Genomic DNA, 19,095 nt, shown 5'->3' with positions numbered 1-19,095 from the left:
AATAGTCCTGAAGTGAAGTCATTCTCTTGGCACAGAGACGTAGCTTCGTACTCAACAACCCAGTTCCTTTAAAATGTCCCACCCCGGTAAACTGTTCTGAAAGCAGCCCTTGCTGTCAGTTAATGACCATGTCTGACCTGGTAATTATGATGTTCTCTTTTTTCTTTTTCCTTTTTTTTTTTTTTTGCACACACTGCTATTTCTGCCAGTCATTTTTTTTACCATCAGAAGGATTAAAAACACTGTAAGGCTCCATGTTGGAGGAAATCGCTGACATAGCCGTCGCGCTGGTGCTAATGGCAGCTCTCCCTGTAAATCTTTCCTTTGCACATTAGTATCACAAGGGGGGCTCACGTTTACGGTGTGCTGACATGAAGTGGACTGACAGGATTAACTGACTGTGCTGTGTTCACATGTAGTTTTCGTTCATGTGTGATTTTTTTCTTTCTCTTTTTTTTGGGGGGGGGGGGGCGCACATAAACCGGTTTTCCAGGGAGAGGTCAAAGTGTATACTGTTTCACTTGTTTGACACTCTTATTCAATCTGTACCGACTGTGTTATTCTAAATATCAAATATGCATCTCCTCAAACATACTTACATAACATAAACATGAACAGTCCAGAGTAGTGTTTGTTTTTTTGGGTTTTTTTTCAACCAGTCATTTCCCCTGACGACCCAGTCAGTGAGTGTTGTTTGCTGTAAAGGGCCTGGAGAGTCATGCTGTTAGTGTTATCTTTTGAACAGACACAAATCAAAGCAGAAGAAGTCCACCCTTACTCTTGAGACAGGCGGTCATTATGGACTTGTCAGGCACTGAGACAGAAAACAAGCTGTCTGAACGGGTTTGACCGTACACTGGATCATATCAGAACAACAGTACACACACACACACACACACACACACACACACACACACACACACACACTCTGTCCTGGCGTCTGGTCTAAAGCCCAGAGTATTAGTGTCATGTAAAGATCTATTATAACATAGGTTAAGTCGGCCGGCGTGTCTTTCTGTTATAGCCTTATGTTTTTAAGGCCTGTCAGGGGTCTCTCACCTGCAGGGAAAGACACCCCAGAGATCCAGCCCTCTCTTCTCCCGCACTGTAAATGAATTCAACATGTCAGGGGTGATGCACTGTTAAGTCAGTGCCCATTTGGTCTTCATGTTTGTCACCTAACTCACCTGTCTCAGTCTGTTTTTACTCCAGTGTTTACGTCATAACTGTCTGTAACTAAAGGCACAGTATTCCTGACTAGAACACAGCCAACTCATTCACCCTAACACTCAGCTGTTTTACTCTGAATAATACTGACCTGGGACGAACCTGTTCAGTCAAGCATATTAAAAATGTTCACGACATCTGAAAAGCTACACTCAGAAACAAGAGAATATGAAGTCACTGTATTGAATATCCTATTTTTTTCGTTCAATGCTCCAGTGCCAAACGCATGTCATAGGCGTCGGTTGTCATGGCAATGATCTGAAATGGTCTGTAACCCATCCTTAGATGAGTCACTGTGAGGGGGAACTGTCCATCATTGCTCAGACACGTTTTGTGCCTGTCCACAGAGAACACTGATCTGGGATCATTGTATGGGACAATAGTTTATCATATTGCCTTTTATGCCCTATACCATATGGCACAATACGATTTCCTGAGGGTGATATATTATAACTTGGAATAGGACAGTGTTGTGAATGTACACACACATACACACACACACACATACATACACACACATACACACACACACACACACACACACACACAGTGGCATGAATGGCCTCTGTCAATGTCAGGTCTCCTCCAGGGAGAGGAGATTTCAGCCTGCTGTTGCCAAGGAGACATAACTTATTCCCTCTTGAGACAAACAACAAGCCAAAGTCTGGGTTTTTTTTTTTTTGTTTGTTTGGCTGAGAGATGAATAGAGGAGAGGTCTTGTATTGGGGCGTCTTTGTTAAAATTGGAGTGAAACATCTCTGGAGTTCAGTCCTAAGCTCTCTGACTTTGTGCCAGGCTCCATTACCCTGGACAGAACTACACCCTCTATGAATCAGATTTGTAAGTGGTTGGATGAGAGGTGCTGTCTGTCAAAGTGATTGATGTAGCAGACATCAAAGAGAGGGAGAGAAAGGGGTTATCAGACAGAAATATACACATACCTTCTTGCTGATGACTTTGCAGTTTGGTGCCTCTGTATGTGTGGTGTGTGTGTGTGTGTGTGTGTGTGTGTGTGTGTGTGTGTGTGTGTGTGTGTGTGTGTGTGTGTGTGTGTGTGTGTGTGTGAGGAGTCTTTGTGTGTGAGTGTGTGTGTGTTTGTGTTGGTGCATGCATGCTTTTTGTGCTTGTGTAAATGTAACAACCTGATTATTATGGTTTTTGACACACCGATTTTCATTGCTTAAAATTGCAGAGAGACACTGACATGGGAAAATTTCCTGTGTAAGTCTCGGTAGTAGAGTCCGGCAGAAAAATAACATATCCGTCAAAGTGTCTAATAGACTGTAGCATGCAGATTCATATTAGAGAAGATCCATCATCTTTTTCTGTTCCACACACTGTTATTCTATTCAGGTTTCTTTTTTTTTTCTTCTTCTTTTATTTGTTTGAACCAAAACCCTAAAGCCATTCCACACAAGGCGTTTTCCATATCTGTGAAAGTCTGTCCTGTATAACCTCTACACAGCTTTACTCTATAAAGATATTGTTCCACATCCTCACACTGCTCCTCTGCCCACGACTTTTCAGTTTCACACAATACCCAGGCAATGCAAAGCACTCTCTGACATGAATGTAGAATTAAAGTTAAAAAAAAAAAAAAAAAACAAGGCCCTCTGACTTTACTCTGGTGTGGTCCCATGACACCGTTTAATAAACGCAGAAAATCTTTAAGAATTGTTGTGGGGAAGCTTCTCCCTCCCTCTTCATTACTCTTAAGCTTTTGCAGTTCTGAGAAGTCGACCTGTCGTGAAAGATTGAAAGAGAGAGAGAGAGAGGAAAGGAATAGGTGGAGGGGGGGGAGAAAAAGAGGAATGTATGGAAAGAGGGAGGTCCTTGCATATCCATTTGATGGCCGAGCCTTGTGTCCCCAGGCATCTGGGCATGCGATCAGCTCCAGCCCATGGAAATGGATGGAGTATCACTCAGATAATGGCCATAGCAGATTGAACATACGCTGCTCTGCATGTGTGCGCACAGTCAGTGCAGTTGTGCATTTAACCATTTCCTGCTTGATCAGAAATAAATGTCAGATCCATGGCAGTAATGGATCAGTGTGAGCAGATGTGGTTCATTACGTCTCCTGTTATCCTAAGTCTGCAGTGATGCAGATTAGCGTTTTTACTCTGCCTAACATTTCTGTTCTGATGTTTCTCTTGAGGGCTTTTAGAACAAATGAATGCAGCGCTAAACTGCATCACATATTTGAAGAGATTTTGATTGAAGTAAATGTTGATTTTGCAGTCATTGTTTTTTTTTATTGTCTGTTTGTGTTTATGATGTTTTCATTTTAAACCCGAAACACTGTAATAAATGTGAACGGTCTGGATCTCTTTACAGGGAACCCATTGGAAAGAAGAAATCAGGTAAGACAGTTAAACATACGTTTTTATGTGACAGTGTTGGTAAGTTTATGGTAGACATTTTGTACAGTAACTAATATAAATAAAGGGATAAGACCGAGAGCCATTTTAACCACAGCTGACGTTTCCAACTCTGTCCATATGTTTTCCAAACAGTCATGAGCCACTGCTCCTGACAGGAAATTCAAGTCAGTTTGTGGTTAGAGTGCCACCTAGCTGTTGCACCAGGCTGGTTAGTTGCCTTAGTTAGTTTACACACTTGGAAATGCTTTTTTGCTACACTGCTTGAATAAAGCGGTCAGATATTTTTTGATAGTTAATTGTGCTCTTGTCAAAACAATATGCTTGTCATGCATTCATTGTTTTGTAAAACCCATTCCTGACAGGTAAAAGCAGACATTATTGCGATGTCTTTTTCTCGTTTGTTTTTTTTTTTTTTTCTTCTTTTCTTTCGTGATCTTTTGACTTAAACTAAATATCCCCCCCGCTTCCTTTCCGGGAGTCTTCTCACTCTTACAGCTTCTTCTCATTCATCTTTTCCTTCATCAGGCATTGTGGAGAGAGCGACTTCTTTCCTAAAGAGAGGTAGTAACAGACACTTGCTTTGGCCATGCTCTTTGTGTGTGACTCCGTGGGCGGTTTGAGGTGCAGCCCCTGGCCCCTGGTCCCAGACACGCTGAGCGGGAGGGGTCCTGAGGTGGGCTGGAGGGAGGGGGGCGAGCTTGGTGCTTATTCTGTGTGATTTGCATGGCTGTGTGTGGGTGTTGTGCACTGAATCAGGCTTCACCAGATTACAGTTTATGACCCCCTTCATTTTATAATTATTATTTTTATTTCAATTAAAATTTCTTGCGAGGTGAAAATTTTAGCTAGCTAATGGCATTTAAGGAGTGTTTGTTATGGCAGCTTAATGTGTCTAAATTAATTACCATATTATAAATTACCATATCAAATTCCCACTTTGCCAACATCACAGCTATTGCAGTCAGTGGTTAGCATGATTGGCTCGATGTTTCAGCTAATCTTATTTAGTGTTGGTCGGATCGAGAGTTTACCCAGTTTGACCCCAAGTCCCCTGAAGGTTCCACACACACTATGCATTAGACTAGGAGCAGTAGTTTTTCCTTTCTGCTGTGTAGCTACCAACATGGAAATGGAAATCATGGAGTTACAGTGCTTCGGCTTCTTAATCAAACGCTAAATCTGGACTCTCATAGACAGAGAGAGAAATTCTTGATCCATGCTGTTTAGGTGTCTGTGGAACTCAAAGATGAATTATTTTTGTTCTCAGCACTAAACCTTACTAAATCACTTACCCTGATCGTCTATTGCAAAGTCATCTTTGTTTGTCGTGTGAGAGACTGAATCAGATATGGTTTCATCCCGTCATCCAGTATCATCTTAGAAAATGAATAAGGCCATGAGGTTGGCTGTAGCTTCAGAAAAGCACCGTGGTGTGGGTCAAGCTGCATCTTTGTAAAAGAGGGAGAACGGCCAGTGGATACCACTGTCATGGAGCAAAAGGAAGAGGGTTCTTTATCATGTTGGCCATGGTAAAACCTCGGGCTAGAAATGGTCTTGCGGCATTTAGAGCCATATGTAGATCGCACTGGGTGATTGTTCTGACTCCGCTTATTTAAGTTCAAGTTCAAGTTTATTTAGAGCCCAGTATCACTGTTTACAGTCTCAAAGGGCTTTACAGGCCACAACAGTCAAAATCAAAGCAGGACGGCACCCCCTGACTTAATCCTCATGGCAGGCAAGAAAAAACCCAAAAGGGAAATGGGAAAATGGGAGAAATCTTGAGGAGGACCACAGAGAGAGGAGACCCCTCCTTGGCCAGACAGGTGTGCAATAGGTGCCGACCACGTGGGCAGTTACAATTGAAAGTAAATTGGGGCATGAACAAAGGGGATGGCGATGCAGACAGGAGGCTGACAGGGGGATGAAAGATGATAACACCAGGATGGATCGGTCCACAGGGCGGGAGGAGTCAGGATCACTGGTATCTCAGGAGTAGTATGTGTGGCTCGACAGAGAGAGAGAGAGAGAAAGAAAGAGAAAGAGAGAGAGAGAGACACACATTGTTAGATGTTCATTTCCACATGACTCAGCTTATTTAGTGGGTGTATAAAGTTACATGCAGTGCTAATAGTTTGTTCACTTGTATTTGAGCAGTTCCTGAGGTGTGTGTGTCTTCTGAGAAGAGATTTGTTCAAACTTAGCAAGTGGTGGGGTTTTTTTTCCCCCCTTTTGTACTCAGTGTTTTTTCGTCACGTCGTAACAGTAGAAAAGTGAATCTGCAAAGAAGAGGCGAATCTTCGTTAGCCTGATCTTTTATAAATTGCAAACTTTAATACACTTTAAATGCCTTGATAATTATGTTTAATAAAGAACTGAAATGACATGAAGTGTTCAAACAAAACTTTGTAACACGTGACCGATTTTGTCGTATTAGAGAATCACATAATCCTCTGATCATACCCTTGCTGGACACAGGAATGACTGTGTGTAGGCCTGGAGTGTATTTCAGTAATTCTGCAATATCAAAACTTTTTTTATTCTTTTTTTTTCGATTTTTACCAAGCTTTAGCTGGTCTTCACCAAGACTGAACCCAATTTTAACAAGATTTCACCTGTTTTTCACCACGATTTAGCCTTGCTCCAGCAAGCAGAGGTTGCATGATTCTGTTTTAATTGCCTAAGTTTATAAGGGGGCTTACAGCCTTTGGGAAATATCGCATGTTCAGAGGGTATTTCTCCCAACTTATTTTGAAAAACTTTTTTATTTATTTATTTACTTTTTTTTTCTTTTTTTCTTTTTTTTTTTTTTTGCATCGCCCTCTCCAGGTCTACCCAGTTGGGTCTTGTGTTCGTTTGCCTGTGTTTCATGGTCCTGGTCTGTTCCACAGCCTTGCTGGTGATTTGGTGTGGGTCACAAGCTATCACTGCTCTGTCTCCACTCTTAACTCTCTCCGTCCTTCTCTCACCCTGTACTGACCAACTGTATCCTCAGTTTGGGCCTTGGCATGATGGTGGAGGTAGCAGGGGGGAAAAAAAATTGCTCGATGTTTCTCCCCTTTGTTTCACAGGAGGAGACTCCACCTCGGCCGACCCGCTGCTCCTGGATCAGTACGTGGCTGTAACGGACTATGAGAAACAGGAAGGCTCTGAGATAAGCCTGCGTGTGGGTCAGGTGGTGGAGGTCATTGAAAAGAACGAGTCTGGTTAGTAGGCAGGAAATCTCAAACGCTCTTAACCTCGATCTTCCTCATCGAAAAAGTGAAGTGAATTGGACCAATGTAGACCATCCCATAGACCATTGTAGACTATCCCATTGAGCTTTATAGACCGTCATAGACCGTCATAGACCATTGCAGACTGTCATAGACCATGTCATAGACTATCATAGACCATTCCTTTTAAACAGGAATCTTCATTTACTGTGTGTTGGTTCCTAAGAAATCAAATGATAATTTAGCTCTCTTTTATAATGTTTGTGTTTGCCGATTAATCATTTTAATAACTCTTCCTTATTAAGAACCCTTGATAATAATTGAGTCCAGACAAAGCCTTCCTCAATGGTGTTCCCATGTGTGGTCTGCTGTTCAGGTTGGTGGTTTGTGAGTTCAGAGGATGCCCAGGGTTGGGTGCCTGCCACCTGCCTGGAAACTCAGGATGATCCTGATGACTTTACCCTGCCTGGGGAGGAAGGTAAGCACAACCCCCCCCACCAGCCCCCTTTCTCTTCAGTTCTCCTCAGTTTCAACTGTAACGTACTTAAATTCCTGTTAACACTGCCAAGGTCAAAACCGAGAAATGTGTCTGGCCTCGTAAAGGGCAGCATAGCTCTAGAACTTTCTACCTTATATCATAGCAGAAAGAGGCATATTTGAGGAGGATTAGAATGATGTCATTTACTGTAAATGTGATTCAGGAGGATTAAAGCTATCTCAAAGATGAACGAAAATTTTCCATATGATGTACTTAAAACTGTCTGCCTGAAGCATTTATGGATTCCTAAATGGAATGTACTGGAACATATTGAGTCAGCCTTCAGGGTGGACCTGTTTGATGCTTTGGATATATTCAAGAAATGTCGTTGCTTACATCCAAAACCTTTAACTTTTCTAAAAAAAAAAAAAAAAAAAAAAAGAAATCAGAAGACTTCTAGACTATAAACCTGATCTATAAACCTGACAGAACTGCATTGTAAGTTACTCAGGCCTCAAAGAACTTTGAGAGAATTTCAGTGATGATGTGTCCGTTGGACAGAAGCAGAAAACCAAAATGTCTCACTACGTGTCTGCTTGCCCTTCTCTGCCGCCCACTGCTGTGTGCCGCCAGTGTGCCGGAGATTTTGGTCACTGCCGAGGCATGTGGGTCGCCGCTGTACTTTAGGGGATTTGTTCAGCACAGGCTTTGGGCAAGGTGGAGAGCACTCACTCCTTTTTCTCCTCTACTCCTCCATAACTCCTCAGTGTGTGTGTGTGTGTGTGTGTGTGTGTGTGTGTGTGTGTGTGTGTGTGTGTTTGTATGTCGCTAACATCCCATCTTGCATGAGGGGCATGACATGAATGACGTGGTGCATGCACTGCATGGGACGTGGAATGGACTGGAACGCTGTTTGAAGAATGGACCTTTTTTGTTCACTGTTTGAAGACTGAGCTCTTTTGATTCAGTGTTGGAAGCATGGGCATTATTTGATGTTCGAGCTTTCGTGGTGAAGTAATTCCATGTCTTTGGTTAATGCCTTGTTTCTGCCTCTCACACACACAACTGTTTGAACTTTCGGCGTCTTTTAAATCTCTCTAAGTTTGTATTTTATTTTTTCTGCACGTTTTCTTGTGTGTACACAGTCTGTGCTTCACAGTGCATTACTGTGCATTCAGGTCACTAAAACCATTCACTGTAGTTTTTGGGTTCTGAAGAAGTAGACTGAAACTGTCATTCCCTCCACCTTTATTAGACAGTTTTACTACAGCTCCATACTAAAATGTTAGGTGAGGGTTAGTGTTTCACTTTGAGTGGTGTGTGAATGTACCTAATCCTGTTTGAAACTGATCTGTTTGAAAGGGCATAATTCTAACTCTTCAGTAAAAGCCCAGGAATGCTGGCTCCTTTCGTATGAAAAGACATGTTTGTTGAGACAGCGTTGTCTTGTCTCTGTCATTTTTTGTGTGTGTGAGTGTGATTTTTTTTTTTAACATAGGCAATGCACTGGGCTTCATGTCCTCTTTTAGCTGTTAATGAGTACTGTCACTACTTCAGTCATTTCATTTTAAAATTCAGCACCAGAAACAATGAGGAAATGCAGCCATATGGATGTGCTGTCTGAGGCGTAGATGTTAGCAGTTAAAACACATTTTGTTGGACTGTAATTGTTATTTAAAAAGGTTGAGATGTCGTTTGGTTGAGATGCGGGTGTAAAATGGGCTTTCGGGTCAGTTGTTTCGTTAGTGACTCAAGTGTGATGTCATCACAGACCCCACCCACTCATGACAAACTAGTCTCCCAGTCAGAATCCTCAATAAATACAGTATTACATACGTAAACACACGGAACCAAATGTGAAACAGATTCCATTAACTGGAACTGTTTGGGAAATTTTATTCCAATAAACAGTTTTAAGCCCCTTTTTTATCCAAGAGATACTTCTTCAAGAAACTAAACTCCCAATACAACCTGCTGCTGTCTTTTGCTCTGTCGGCCTTACTGTGAGTAGCATGCCTTGTTTAATAAGCCTAATGCCTTCCTCTATGTTGGCCAGGGAGAAGGAAAAAAGAGCCTGTAGCTTTACTTTGAAAGGATAATCTTATTTATGAATTCATATTCACTTACGTGAGTTTCTTTGCTTTCGCGTCTGTAGAGGAAAAGTACACAGTGATCTATCCCTACGCTGCACGTGACCAGGATGAGATAGACCTGGAGAAAGGGATGGTCGTGGAGGTCATCCAGAAAAATCTAGAAGGCTGGTGGAAGATCAGGTAAGGTTTGTTTTTTTTTACCGTACTCTGAGACATAGCACCTACACGGTGGTACATGGTGGTACTTTTTCCTCCAGCGTGTGTCTGAGAATTAAGAATAACACGTATACTATTAACGTTGTCTTCACAAACTTTGAAATGTCATTTCGTTGATTCTGCATAAGAGCTCATCTGTGTGCAGTCAGTGCTTCTACATCTTTAGGCTGGATACAGATACAATCACAACTCTTTTGAAATGAACATAATTCTCAGTTGTTAGTATTGCAAAAGATATGTCATGCAAAATTATTTTTGATTTAATGGTAATCATTTTGACTCACATAAAATGTTGCAATAGTTTGTGACACCTTTTTTTCCTGACATCATGTTGCTGTTATGTCAGCTTTGTGAAGAGTGAGTTGTGTAAGGTCCTGATGAATGTTTACCAGAGGATTTCTAACACGTGTCATGGGTATTAGTGTAGGGAGTTCAGTGTATTGGAGATCCCATTGCCAAAAGTATTTCATATGTTTTCCAGTATGTGGATATGCATACTTTTTACTGTGTTCATTGTGATTTAATGATTGAGTGGTTTTATTTGAATATTTAAAAACTCAACATGTACACTCCAAGAGACAAATGAAGCTGTTCCTTTAAGAGACATAAAACTTGGAGTATTTCTGACATGTTTCTTGTTTGAATGGCGCCTCCTACAGGTACCATGGAAAAGAGGGCTGGGCCCCTGCCTCGTACTTGAAGAAGGCCGACATCCTGTCCCAAAAACTGGCCGCTGGAGCTGCAGCCCATGCCAGCACCAATGACCTGGATGCCACTAAATCCCAGAATGCCACCAAAGACAGCCAGAGAGAGCGACTCACACCATTCTCTGAAAGCAAGCGCAGTGAGTTCAGTCCTCAAACACAGTTTGGAGCCAATCAGAGCTTCTAATGCTTCCTCTAGTGTTCCAGGAACACTGCCATTTTCAAAAGTGTTTATATTTCAAAAGCAGTAATTAAATTATCAACTGCAACAGAGAGAGGAGAGAGAGAGAGAGCAGATTTAGCTTCTGCGCTAATGACCCTTCATCTGATGTCTGTGCATTAGGAAGCATGTATTACAGATACTAGTTTCCTTAGCTGTGAAATGTGTTTTGTTTCCCTAAATCTTTATCAGAATGCTAGAGGATGGGTGTCTTCGGTTTAGTAAGTTTTAGGCCATTCTAACAAAGAGCATATTCTAATGAACATCTCTTTTCTCAGAAGGCGGAGCAAGACAAAGACCTCCACCACGCAGAGATCTCACCATCGTAAGTGTTCTGCTATCTCTGCCAGTCTTTCTTTTAAGAGTATCGTTCTCTATCAGTGTGTTTTACCAAGAGTGAATTATCTTTAGGTTTAATTCTCTTGTACCTTTAATTGTTCCACTCTGTGTTCTGCTCTCCCTCTGTTCCCTTTTAGCCTCGTGGGGTGAACTTGCCTAAACCACCGGTGCCACCTCAGGTAGAGGAGGAGTATTACACCATTGCAGACTTCCAGACCACCATTCCCGATGGAATCAGCTTTCAGGCCGGGATCAAAGTTGAGGTAAGACATTACTTTCTGTCATATTAAAGTGGGGGGAAGTTTTTTTTGTTTTTTTTTTCACCTGTGTAAATGACAGAGTGGTGACTTTCCTGTGGACACAGTTCAACAGACAATGCTGTATCTGCGGGACTTATACCACTTATTTGCTTCCTCATTATTCATACAAGGTTCAGGACGATAAGCAATGATGGCGAAAATGAAGATAGACGGCTGCGTGCGCTGATTACCTTCTGTTTGCATATTTTGGCAAAATAGCTCTAGTTGTACCAATGTTATCCATTTTCAGGTGATTGAGAAGAACTCTGGAGGTTGGTGGTACATTCAGATCGAAGAAAAAGAAGGCTGGGCACCTGCCACATTTATAGACAAATACAAAAAAACCAGCAACGCGTCTCGCCCCAACTTCTTGGCCCCTTTGCCCGGAGAGATGGCCCAGCTGAAGTTAGAGGATAGTTGCAGTAACACCAACAGCAGCGATGACAACTGGTCCAAACCGCTTCCAGACGAGCCTTCCTCTACTGCAGATTTCGCTAGCCGCCCCAAACTGAGGGACTGGAAGTCTGGTGCTGTCAAAAGCAGCTCTCCTTTCTCTGGGCCTCTACCACCTCCACCTACTGCACCTCCTTCTGAGGAGAAACCTGCCCTACCACCCAGGAGAGAATCTATCAACAAGAGCTTGGAATCAGAGGATAAATCTAGAGTAGATCCGGCCAAGCCTTTGCCGCCCAAACCCCCTGCTCCGGGGGTAATCATGCCTCTAGTGGGTCCAAAAGCAGCCCCCTTCAAACCAGACAAGCCTCCAGAGCCAAAAAAGGACGAGAAGAATAAGCCGTTGCACTTGCGTAATGAGATGGGTCTGGAATGTGGACACAAGGTCTCTGCCAAAGAGGTGAAGAAGTTTAACCTGAAACCAGTGGCCAAGCAGCCGCCAAAGCCCAAGTCAGAGTCAGCGGAGGAGAAGTCAGATGCGTCAAACCCAGTCCCCTTCCTCAAGCCCAAGCCTGTCCTCAGACCCAAGCCAGCCCCGGCGGCCAAACCGGACAGTCCGTCGGAGAACAAGCTGGACATCACCAACCTTAGGAGCAAATTACGACCGCCCAGACCGGCGGAACCTGGCTCTAGCGCCAACGAGGTCAGCCAGCAGAACGGCACCGCTCCCGGCTCTCCCAGCGAGGAACCAAAATGTCCTCTAAAGCAGCAAAACGGCCACGGGCACGAGTTAGCGGAAGCACCTAAACCTGCTGCACCCAGCGGTAAAGAGCCACCACAAAGACCCAGTATGGCTCCCAGGAGACCACCTCCACCAAAGAAGAGCTCAGAGCCAGCCAGCCCCACAGAGGTCAAAGCCCCACAGAAAGACTTTCAGGAGGCCAAACCTGCCGCCCCTCCTCAGAGCAGGCCTCCTCCACCCAAACCGAAGGCTTTCGCCCCACCTCCCACCAAAGATATGGAGAAGGACAAGGACAAGGAGAAGGAGGATACTAAGGCCAAAGTACCCGTGCCTCCAAAACCGCTGATGAAGTCAGAAAAACCAGGACCTCCGAAGGACAAACTTCCTCCTCTCATCAAGGATCCAGCCAAAGAGGATCTGTTCCTGGCCGTGGCGGACTTTGAGGGTGACGAGCAGACGCCCGGCTTTAAAGAGGGCACGGTGTTCGAGGTGGTGGAAAAAAACACCTCCGGCTGGTGGTTCTGTAAAAACGTGAGCGACGGGCCGTTAACGGAGGGCTGGATCCCTTCCAATTACCTGACCAAGAAACACTAGGTACTTCCAACGTAGGATCTGTTTCTATTTAATTAACCAGTTTTATTTATAGGTACCTTTCTATTGATAACTCATTACATTCTATTTTCAAGTCTTTCAAGTTCAGGCATGTAAACATTTGTTTTTATTTTGTTTTGTTTTGTTTTGTTTTTTCTTTTTAACTTGTCTTTTCAGTATCGCCAGAGTCTGCAATGAGACCTTTATACATGGAAGTGAAACATAAGGTTTCACATTGTTTACGTATTGTGCCATATGTTAATCAAGCCTATAACGTCATTTCTTATGTATAACCACACAAAGCTGTATTAGATTAGCAATATATGTATTTTCTTGCCTTCCATGATATTGTGCCTCAGTACATAATGCAAAGGATTTTAAGCTTAAATATATGCAAAGTAGTAACATGTTACCATTGGGAACAATGTAATTAAGAAATAATTGTAATAATGACAACAGAAAACTAGCAACGCAACGATTTTGTTGATGCTGTGTCAGAGCCTTGTAAAGCAGGGGCGTGTTTTTGGACAGATCAGAGGTCAAAGCCCCAAAACCTTGGACTTTAAGAAAATGTAAGAAGAACTTTTGAAACAGCTTTCTTATGACACTAATGATAATTCCTATTTGAGAGGCCTTTTGGAAAACGCTTTCAAGTGCTATTACCTAGCTTTCTTTTTTAAAACTTGCCGCGGTTTTATTTTGTTGTTGTTTTTGTTTGTTTGATTTGTTTTTTTAAACTTCTTTATTTATCCATATGTTTAGTTAAGTTACTGCGATGTGTTGATGTGCACTTTTCAGACATCATGTTTGCAGTTATGATGTCTGCAGTGTGACTTTCGGGGAGGACGAGGGGGGATGGGGGGGGGGGGGGGTGCTTGAGATACACGGCAATAATATTTCCGATACAGTCACAACCACCTCTGCAGTGAAGGGGAGATCACAATTATGGTAAAAATCGTCAAAAAGCAACTGACCCCGTTTGGTTGCAGTAGCTGATGGCCTGCATGTGTTTAAAGAAAAAAAACATGTATTCAGTTTGGCTAACGGTTTTACCACAGCCCAAATAATGTTAGAACATTTACTGAACAGTATTGCCAAGGAATATTCACAACACTGAAAAAAAGGTGCTCAGATATAATTAGAGTGGTAATTAATAAATGTTGAACATACAGGCTTGACTGGTTTCAAGCATTTTTTTTTAGTATCTCATTCTTTAGTTTATTGTAAACTTTACTAAGGTCATTTGAATTGTTTTAGTTTTTTTTTACGAGTTTTTATGATTTTTTTTTTTTTTTTACGTATTTTACGATTTTACGTAATGTGTGCGTTTTGTGTTCGACGTTCGTGCTGTTCTCTTATTGATTTGGAGAGATCCAGGACTACATTATATGGCAGTACAGTGTCATTAAATTGAATGTGTCCATTAGTTTGACACATTGACAACACTAGGAGCTTCCCAAGCTCGTAGGTTTCAGGGTGACTTGTAGGAAACGCGCTCATTTTGCTCCTAGTTGCTATCGCCCAGTTTTCCACGTAGCACCTCATCATTTCCTCGTGCAGGAGGTTCATGCCAAGTCCTGCGACTTTTTATAACAGTGACTGGGCGTATTCCAGTTCACCTGTATCACACAACAGAGAAGAAGGGTTTGAAAGACGTGAGGTGATCGTTGTTCAGAATAAAGCAGAATATGAAAAGGCTGGTGATTCCGAAACATGTGGCCCTCCTTGGTCAGATTCAGGGCTCTGCCCCCAAAGACAGCGTTCGATTCTGGTACAAGGGAAAAGAAAGTTTGTGGGAACAAGTGGGGTTTCAGCCCTGTTTGCGAGCAAAGGAACACTTGATTGTTCAAGTGGGTAAGTTAGTTTTTCCTCTCCAAAATTGAATTCAAAGTATTATTTTCATGGAGAGGATCAGGGATAGTTGAAAATATGACAGAATGAGCTGCCCAGCTGTTTTCAAATGTATGTGGCAATGAAAATGCACTTTGTAAACTCAAGTTTGTGGTTTATCCGTGTTGATTGATGGTTTCACAAAAGGTTTAACAAAATCAGCAGAAGATGGTTCTATGAACGGTTTGACCAAGAATACAGATATTTTTATTTTCACATCTTTTCATTTAAAAAAAAAACACAAAAAAACAAAAACAAAACCAAACAAAAAAAAAAGTCCGTTGTTTGTCCATATAATTTCATCTCAGTGTCCTTTATTATTTCCTGATTTTATTTCTAATATGAAACTAATAAACATTTCACATTGTTTAATACTTCTTGTCCTGTTTGTGTAAAGCAGTGTTATGAGCAGACACCCAAAGACAAGAACAAAAGAAAAGAATAAATTCATAATAAAGAGGAATGATTTATTAGGCTTATGTACAATACTGGCTCCCCCAAGAAAGGTCACCCTTTAATTACAAAAAAGTAACAGATCAGAAAATTAAACAAATTTTAAAAATAATAATAATAAAATACTTGTGAAGCACACACATGTACCTGATTTCTGACCCTTCTTTTTCCAAAAAAAAAAAAAAAAAAAGTTCAGGTCAGCATAGCAACAGTTGCTAAGCGGTTAGCAGTAATTGCAAAGCCCTACTAAATTATTTAAAAAAAAAGAAAGAAAGAAAGGATTGAGGACAGAACACTGAGTTTAAAGGAGAACAAAGGATGTATTGCACTTTGGTTAGCTGACAGTGCTCTGAATATTAACATAACAATTGGCCAGTAATACAGTGAATAAACTCTTCATAAAATATGATTTAGAAAGTATAACTTTTTCATATATATATAGATTTTTTTCTTTCAATATAGTCAGATCTTTAGAAGTTGACAGTATTGTTGTCTTGGCTTTGCTGTTCATTCCCTAATCCAGTGTGTTCACTTTACAGTAAAAGAGTCACAACTTTGTAGCAGGACGTTTTTCACATTCAGCTGAACAAGAATACATGGTTGAAACATAAAACGGTCAAATGAACCAAAAACACTGACACAGGAGAGGGGAGGGTGCCTTATAAGGAAGGAAAGATGTGTTTGGGAAATCATTTTACTATCGTACCACTTAAGACGATCAGTGCCCCATTCTTGAGTTAACACAACTTACTGAAATTGAATATCACCAGAACTCAAAGAAGCAAAAATTTAAAAGACAGTCAAACAATTTACAGAATATTAGTGATTTTTATGTATTTAAAAACCTGACATCTCGAAAGAAATAATAATAAAAAAAAAAAATTCAATCAGTATTACTTTGGCAACGATATATATGTATAAATATATATTTGCTCTTGAGACAAACAGTTAAAACAAAGGATAAAAGAAAACTTGCAAAAACTTTCATGAATAAAAATAAACAGGTTTGAAGTAAGGCACAATCTGTCAGATGAACAGGCCTAAAGCTAAAATTTAACAGTCAGTGATGCAGTATTTGAATGTCAGCAGAATACCTAGCTGCTTCCGAGTTCCTACATGCATGTGTTTGTGATCGCACGTTAGCACACAGCTCCTGCAGAAATACAGAACTACTGGACACACCTGACGCACACCAAGGACCTGAAAACCGACAGCGGTCAAAAAAAAAACAACATATGCAGTTCTGATAATAATTTATTCTTTGGTGTTAACTTGTTTGGGATCCTATTTTAAAGTGGCTAAAGTGAAGTATTGGCGTAACTGTATCTGAAATCATCATGTTTCCTCAGGACCCATTCTTAAGGATACGGACAGAGAGGTCTGGTCTGTTCTGTCTGTTGACCTCTGTGGTATTTCAAAGCTTCACAGACCCACAGGAGGAACACTCAACCAACCACATTCTCCTCTTTCTTAACTCGCAAGACTGGAAATACCAACAAATTGCCAAACAATTTGTTTTTTAATCATCATTAACTAAACTTAATAATCATTCACTAAATCTGAATTCAAATTTAAAAATCTGTGTGAGGAACCTAAAAATATAAATAATAACTTCATAAAACAAACAAACAAACAAAAAAGGGGGGGGGGGGGGGGGGGGGGGGGGGGGTTAATTAGGCTTGCACAGAGGCTTGGCGTTCCATCCCGAGGAAGCTGAGGAGAAAGAGGAGAAGAGAGGAGAGGGCAGAGGAGGTGCATACTGGCAGCAGCTTTTACGTGTTGGAGGAGTCGACGTAAGGTAAGAACTTGGTGAGCGTGCCCGGGGAGGTGGGGGCGGACTCCTCGGATCCCTGACTCAGTCTGAAGAATCTCTCCTGCTCCAGTTTCCGCTGGCTCAGCTCCTCCTCCAGAGCCTGACGGAGGAAAAGAAACCTCCAGTTTAAAACTCAAAACTCCAAACTTGATCAAGCAGAATTCCCCAGTACTTCAGGTCTCCTTCAGTTTAAAAATGCATTGGGTGAATTGCTGATCTGAGAAATGCTCAGGCACTGAGAATAACCCAAACGTATGTGTGTTGTGATTGAAAATACTGGTTTCAACTGAATTCACATTAATTGTGTAACCTGTATCTCATGGATTGTCAGCTTATACAGTCATATAGCGCTTGTGGAACTATTAGAGCATTTCCACCCAGTACATTAGCCTAGCCAAGCAGTACTGACGGGTGGAGATCAGGTTTAGTTCAGTTCACAGGTTTAGTTCAGTTCTCAGATTCAGGTTCGGTTCTCAGATTTAAGTTCAGTGCACAGGTTTAGTTTAGTTCTCAGATTTTAGTTGAGTTGACAGGTTTCAGTTGAGTTCTCAGGTTTAAGTTGAGTTGACAGGTTTAGTTTAGTTCTCAGATTTTAGTTGAGTTGACAGATTTTAGTTGAGTTGGCAGGTTTAGTTTAGTTCTCAGGTTTAAGTTGAGTTCTCAGGTTTAGTTGACAGGTTTAGTTGAGCTGACAGGTTTAGTTGAGTTCTCAGGTTTAAGCTGAGTTGGCAGGTTTAGTTTAGTTCTCAGGTTTAGTTGAGTTCTCAGGTATAAGTTGAGTTGACACAGACCTTTTTGCGAGGCTTCAGCTGCTCTCTCCACTCTTTCAGCTGCTGATTATGCTGCTCATCCAGGTTCTTCAGTCTCATAGTCTCATTCTCCACCAACAGATGACACTTCTCATTCTGAACCACAGCACGGAAAACAGCAATTACACACACATGAGTATGCATGCTGTGTGTGTGTGTGTGTGTGTGTGTGTGTGTGCGTGCGCGTGCGTGTGTTAGCAGCTCACTGGTCTCTAATAATAATGATCAATAATAAAGGTGTGTGTGTGTGTGTGTGTGTGTGCGTGTGTGAGCGTGTGTGTGTGTGTGTGTGTGAGCGTGTGTGTGAGCGTGTGTGTGTGTGTACGTTTGTGCGTCTGACCTGTAGCTGCTGCAGTTCTCTGATGTTGCTCTCACACTGTCCCACCATCTCCTTCATCTGATTCTCATGTTTCTGCTGCTGGTGCTGTCTCTCTGCTTTCTGTCTCTTCTCCTCCTGCTTGGCAAACTACACACACACACACACAGATCTCATTTACACATATCATCGTAACATTCAGGTATCATTCAGAGAGAGAGACAGACAGAGAGTGGGTGTTTTCAGCACTCAGTCCTGTGTACCTGTTTGATCTTCTCACGGTCCTCCGAGGCGCTGCCTGTGGAGTTGATACGAAGGCTCTTTTTAAACATGGCCATGCGAGTCTTTCCCTCACTCCTCTGGATCTTAGGCAGACGCGCCTTCTCCTGCTGCTGTCTGGCCTTCAGCTGCTCGATCATTCTCTGGTTATACCGCTGCATCTGATCCACCTCCTGGAGAGAGAAAACACACACACACACACACACATATCTCAGCACTTTAACAGAAACACAGCCTAAAGTATCCAACAACAGAAGGGATCAGACTTCTGAACAGGACTTCCTGAGCGTGATTTCCAAATGGCCTCACAAATCATTCAATGTTTTGTTACAGAGAAGAGCAAGCAATGAGCAACGTAAGATGTTAACCCCATATCTGTGTTTTGATTCAGTAGTGATGGCAGTGTGTGTGAGAGGAGGATGGGGTGATGGCAGTGTGCGTGAGAGGAGGATGGGGTGATGGCAGTGTGTGTGAGAGGAGGATGGGGTGATGGTTGAGTGTGAGAGGAGGATGGGGTGATGGGTGAGTGCGAGAGGAGGATGGGGTGATGGGTGAGTGTGAGAGAGGAGGATGGGGTGATGGCTGAGTGTGAGAGGAGGATGGGGTGATGGCTGAGTGTGTAAGAGGAGGATGGGGT

The 19,095-nt window shown here is 42.1% G+C and overlaps 2 protein-coding genes across 2 annotated transcripts in view; one reads left to right on the top strand and one right to left on the bottom strand.

Annotated features, from left to right (window-relative positions):
• sh3pxd2b (SH3 and PX domains 2B) overlaps positions 1-13,017 on the top strand; it is a 34,699-nt gene extending 21,682 nt beyond the window's left edge. The window contains exons 6-14 of the mRNA XM_030793510.1: positions 3,565-3,590; positions 4,137-4,172; positions 6,680-6,814; positions 7,200-7,301; positions 9,457-9,574; positions 10,270-10,454; positions 10,813-10,859; positions 11,011-11,136; positions 11,423-13,017. Coding sequence (XP_030649370.1) covers positions 3,565-3,590; positions 4,137-4,172; positions 6,680-6,814; positions 7,200-7,301; positions 9,457-9,574; positions 10,270-10,454; positions 10,813-10,859; positions 11,011-11,136; positions 11,423-12,901 — 2,254 coding nt within the window. The 3' untranslated portion in view covers positions 12,902-13,017. The remainder of the gene's footprint in view (positions 1-3,564; positions 3,591-4,136; positions 4,173-6,679; positions 6,815-7,199; positions 7,302-9,456; positions 9,575-10,269; positions 10,455-10,812; positions 10,860-11,010; positions 11,137-11,422) is intronic.
• A 3,892-nt stretch (positions 13,018-16,909) lies between these two features.
• stk10 (serine/threonine kinase 10) overlaps positions 16,910-19,095 on the bottom strand; it is a 37,937-nt gene continuing 35,751 nt past the window's right edge. The window contains exons 16-19 of the mRNA XM_030793451.1: positions 18,443-18,631; positions 18,204-18,329; positions 17,846-17,959; positions 16,910-17,154 (exon numbers count right to left, since the gene is read on the bottom strand). Of these exons, the coding sequence (XP_030649311.1) occupies positions 17,014-17,154; positions 17,846-17,959; positions 18,204-18,329; positions 18,443-18,631 (570 nt within the window). The 3' untranslated portion in view covers positions 16,910-17,013. The remainder of the gene's footprint in view (positions 17,155-17,845; positions 17,960-18,203; positions 18,330-18,442; positions 18,632-19,095) is intronic.

This window comes from Chanos chanos, chromosome 16 (assembly GCF_902362185.1).
Source record: "Chanos chanos chromosome 16, fChaCha1.1, whole genome shotgun sequence".
Classification (NCBI taxonomy): Eukaryota; Metazoa; Chordata; class Actinopteri; order Gonorynchiformes; family Chanidae; genus Chanos; species Chanos chanos.
Note: the sequence above shows the minus strand (reverse complement) of the source record. Positions and strands in the feature narration are given on the sequence as shown.